General features: G+C 40.3%; 1 protein-coding gene across 1 annotated transcript; it reads left to right on the plus strand.

Annotated features, from left to right (window-relative positions):
• Nucleotides 1–716: 716 nt before the first annotated feature.
• Nucleotides 717–3,270, plus strand: HBP1 (SOUL heme-binding family protein). The gene is made up of 2 exons (XM_008784629.5): nt 717–1,187; nt 2,651–3,270. The coding sequence occupies exons 1-2, from the start codon at nt 916–918 to the stop codon at nt 3,081–3,083; spliced, it is 705 nt and encodes a 234-aa protein (XP_008782851.3). The 5' UTR covers nt 717–915; the 3' UTR covers nt 3,084–3,270.
• Nucleotides 3,271–4,708: the final 1,438 nt, after the last annotated feature.

A 4,708-nucleotide genomic window follows, 5' to 3' on the forward strand; every position in this document is an offset into this window, starting at 1 on the left:
ATTGAAGAAGAGAGTTGAGTTGCAGGACTTGTTCAATTCGCGAAAAAAAATTTCTTTACTAAAATATTTTATTTTTGAGAAACTAATGCCTGAGCATATGATACTTGGAAAAATAGTTTTTGTATATTTGGTTAACTATAGAAACAATATTCGAGAGTGGCTTATATTTGGTTGGATATTTAATTTCTAAAAAAGTAAAAAAAATATCTATTATGCCCTTAATAAGAAAATTTATCCTATGCTATTTAAAAGCTTAAAAGTATTATTTTTAAAATTACTTTAATTTTTAGTTATTGAGAATTGTACTTTTTCATCTCATCCGTGAATTTTTTTTTATAAAATATAAAAATTTTATTCTCATAGAAAAGCTAATTTTTTATCTTTTTCTTTTAAAAAATCCAACTAAATATGGAGTATTTCTCTATAATTTTTTTTAATGACCATACTTTTTCTCCTTGAACCAAACAAGCCCATGATATAGAATTATCATTTCAATGTCCGTTATTTCGCAAATGTTTTCCCTTGTTTGTTCTGGTATTTTCCTTGAACCGCCATCAACTCGTGGTGTAGAACCAGCAAACGAGGAACCTTGTGAGCCGCATCTTGCCATTAATCTTCCTTCGGACCTTAACACCCCTCAACTTGTCTGAAATCACAACAGTACTCTCCTCGTTCCCTGTGTCTAAAAGCCATATCCGCACGTAGATAGGCTCCCTGGACTTGGCCCATGATGATGAGCCCAATTTTGCGAATCTGTCCTCCTACCGCAATTCCATGGAAAAGTAGGGGCTATGCTTGCGGCTTCTATCCTTCCATCTTATCCGGAGGTTGCTCTCCTCTCCTCGTAATACCTACCACTCAGTATACGCGAATCGAATTGGATTCGGATTGAGCAAACGGTCTGCAGCAGTACTCATGGCCGCCAGTCTCCGGCGTCCGCTATCTTCTATCATCTCCATTCTCCTTCTCGCCAACTTTGCCCTCCCATCGCCGTCGGCCGCTGATGGGGCGGCGGCGACCCTGGGATCCTATCCTCCGACGTGCGAGCGCATCGAGTGCCCCTCGTACGACGTGATAGACGGAGGAAACGGGTACGAGATCCGCCGATACAACTCGCCGGTGTGGATGTCCACCTCCACCATAGAAGACATCTCCTTCGTGAACGCCACCCGGATCGGATTTCTACTGTGAGAATTCCAAACACCCTGTTATTTTCTTTTCTTCTTTTCTACTATCTTTCTTCTTTTCTTGAAATGGCAGACTAAGAGCTTTAACTTTTAATCCCATGCATTTGGATCATAGCACGAAGGGACTTTCGTCATACCTCATGCGTGTCTCGGGCATAGACTCAATTAACAAAGATATCATAATAGCATGAAAGGATACTCTAGCTGCACGCTGAGAACTTAGTTTAATATACGGATTGACATTTTTGTTTTTAAATTAGACGAATATGAAAAGAATGCAGCGGGTAAGGATTATAAGGAATCGAGTAGCGTATGAAAATTCTGATTAAATGAAACAAAATAAGAGCAATCTATCTTTTTCTTTTGAAAACTTAGGTGTTGGATCAACCCGTTTCTACGCACGAACCGTGAAGTAAACAATAAGGAAGGGGCAAAAATGGAGGGTGCCAATTAGTATAGTTGCTAAAACTTTCGAAGGTTGGTATCAAGGAACCTGGATTCCCGTTTTATATATATAAATGAAGGACAAAGGTAAAGAGAGGTTGTGCCAGGAGAAACCAAACAGTCCATACCCAGAGACTGACATAAAAGCTAAAAAGCCAACACCAACAATTGCAGCCTAAAAAACACCAACAAAAGTCCAGAGGATAATTTGGCTCTTATGGTCAGATGGTCAATTATGATTAACTTTATTTTTGCGTTAAATCAAGGGGAAAACATGAAAATCTCCTTAAAAGAAAAGGAGGGGGCGGAGGTGGCTACTTGTCTTTTGAAAAACAAAAAAAATATTATATCAATTAGAAAGAAGATAATATTGTAACCAAAATAGATTTATCAAAAGGCTGTTTGTGTGAACTAGACGGGGTAGTCTTAATACATAGGGCTTTTGCTGTGAATCGATATCACGTAGCAGTATCAAGCAAGATTTGATTGCTTCTTTTGACGAGGTGTTCTCTCATGCATGTTTTGTGTACTTGTAGCTTTGAATGATGAAATGAATTAATAGAGCTTCAGCAGATTGGATTTGATGTTGACTTCTCCGTAAACTGAAATTAGGCCTCATGTAACACACAAAGCCCTCATTTATTGCATCAAGTCCGAGCTTCCTTTTGTCTTCCTTGATGAAAGATTGACTTATAAGAACTCGCATTTCTTTGTTTCTTCAAGACAAGCAATTTATTTCAGGCACACAGCAAAGGTTCTACTGCATCGCCTTTGGTAGAGAGCATGCATATATCAAATCAAACGTTATTTTGTGATGGTAAAGGAAGGTTGGCATAATTAAAAAATAACAACAAAATTAAAAGGAGAGTGACACAGCTTAGAAGTTAAGTTCATGACATGGTTCACGAGATTTAATCTTTGTCTGAGGTTATAGCATGGTAGACGTATAGACCAGTCCTATTGGTTTTGCTGTATTCATCAGCTGACGCTGTAACACTAATGCCTTATTCATTTCACAGACTCTTCGACTATATTGATGGAAAAAATGAGTATGGGGAAAAGATAGAGATGACTGCTCCGGTGATCACCCAAGTCTCACCTAGCGACGGACCCTTCTGCGCATCTTCCTTCATCGTAAGCTTCTACGTGCCAAAGAATAATCAGGCCGATCCACCTCCTGCTGAGGGCCTTCATGTGCAGAAGTGGGGGGTCAAATATGCAGCCGTGAGGCAGTTTGGAGGATTCGTGCTGGATTCCAGCGTTGGAGAGGAAGCGGCGGCGCTGTACGCCAGTCTCCAGGGCTCCAACTGGGCCTCCGCAGTCGACCAAGGCCAGAAAGGAGATCCGACATCCGTTTATACGGTTGCTCAGTACAATTCGCCATTTGAGTTCACCGATAGAGTAAATGAGATCTGGATGATGTTTGACATGGAAGAAAAAAGTGCCGTCTAAACTGAGGTAGACTGGGAGCTGAACTAGTAAGAGGATCGAGATGCTCGAAGAGCTGTAGTAGTTTTTATTTTGTTTGAGCAGGCGGATGTTTATGTTATCTGAACTAATATATCTTCTTCCACAATGCTGGACCTGCTAAGTATTTAAAATTTACTATAGATCAGCTAATAAATGTTATATTGTGGTATATTTTAGATGCTGTGCAGATTTTGGGGCAGCTCATCTTGCATGGAGATACATGATCGCCAAGTTAACCAGAATGATCAAGATGATCCTGGAAAAAAGAGGACTATCTCGTGAGGCCTAACTAACTTGCAGACGATAATCAAATAAGATGTTATCATTGCAAGGGATTGCACATTGTTATAAAATTTTTTTTGCATTTCACGTCCGGGATTTGTTAGTATTGCATATTACACCTTCTCTTATTCCTGTTTACAGATCAATTTAGACAAAGTTGTTTTTATTTACAGTAGGGCTCTTAAATTAGGTTGAACCTAACGGCTATTTTTGTCCATCGTTTGGGGGGATCATTGTAAGTTAAGAGATGGAGTTATCTTTGTCCATATTTGACAAAAACCAAGTACTCCTCTTGGTCTCATCTATTACCTTTTCACATCTTCACTTATCTCCTCTCTTCCTGCCTTTTCTCTCCTTTGCTTCCCCTCTTTACACTCTGCTCTCCCCTCTGCATCGATCTTCTTTACTCCGTGCAGTGATCTCCACCCACTCTTGCCAGGTCGTTGCCATCGATTGCTCTCATTTTCGTCCATCCACTCTTGACATCCTCTCAGTCTCGTCTCTCATGTCATCATGGCCTCTTTACCGGTCTTTGCTCCTGACGAGATCACCATTAGAATCGTTGGGCCTTGGTTGCATGACGTGGAAGAGTTGGCGGGATGAGGAAAGGTTGCTGGATGGATAGGGAGAGAGAGGGAGAGGGAGGTCAAGAGGAGAGGGAGGAGGAGAAATAAGGCCCTGTTTGGGGAGCTTTTGGAGAGCTAAAAAGCACTTTCTGGCTCTCCAAAAGTACTTTTAGATAAAAAATGGTATGAAAGAAAGAGAGAGAGAGAAAGAGAGAGGCTTTGGAAGCTTGCAGGCTTGTGCTGAAAGCCGATTGATCAAATAGTGTGGGTCCAGTGACCCAAAGCCGTGTAGTTTAGGCTCTCATCTCTCTATGGTCTAGGCAACAGGAACGGAGAAATTTTGGTGCAGAATTACAAGACTCATTCTTGGACCAGGCCCCACCATCCAAGTTCAGCATCTCAAAACAAAAAAAGAAAAAGGAAAAAAAAAAGGAGGCTAGATCCGTAACTCCAAAAACAAGCTTCCTACTTTGACAAGCTTTTAGGATGGTTTTCGTCATCAGCAAAATGTTCAGTATCTCTGATATGGAAAGATACAAATGCCTCAAGCAAACAGAATTTGTTTGCTATATTATAATTATCTCAAAATCACTTACAGAACAAATAAATGTAAGATCTGAAGAAACTGCAAATAAGCTAACCAATGTTTTACTGGTAAGGAGGAAAATATAGGACTTCCAACCATTCAAAATCTGGGAACTGCCAAAGTTAAAGAAACTCATGACGGGATGGGAGCAAGAATGGATGCAACAACATGCA

This window comes from Phoenix dactylifera, chromosome 12 (genome assembly GCF_051530095.1).
Source record: "Phoenix dactylifera cultivar Ajwa chromosome 12, Ajwa_hap1_PhDact_Kaust_v1.1, whole genome shotgun sequence".
Lineage (NCBI taxonomy): Eukaryota > Viridiplantae > Streptophyta > Magnoliopsida > Arecales > Arecaceae > Phoenix > Phoenix dactylifera.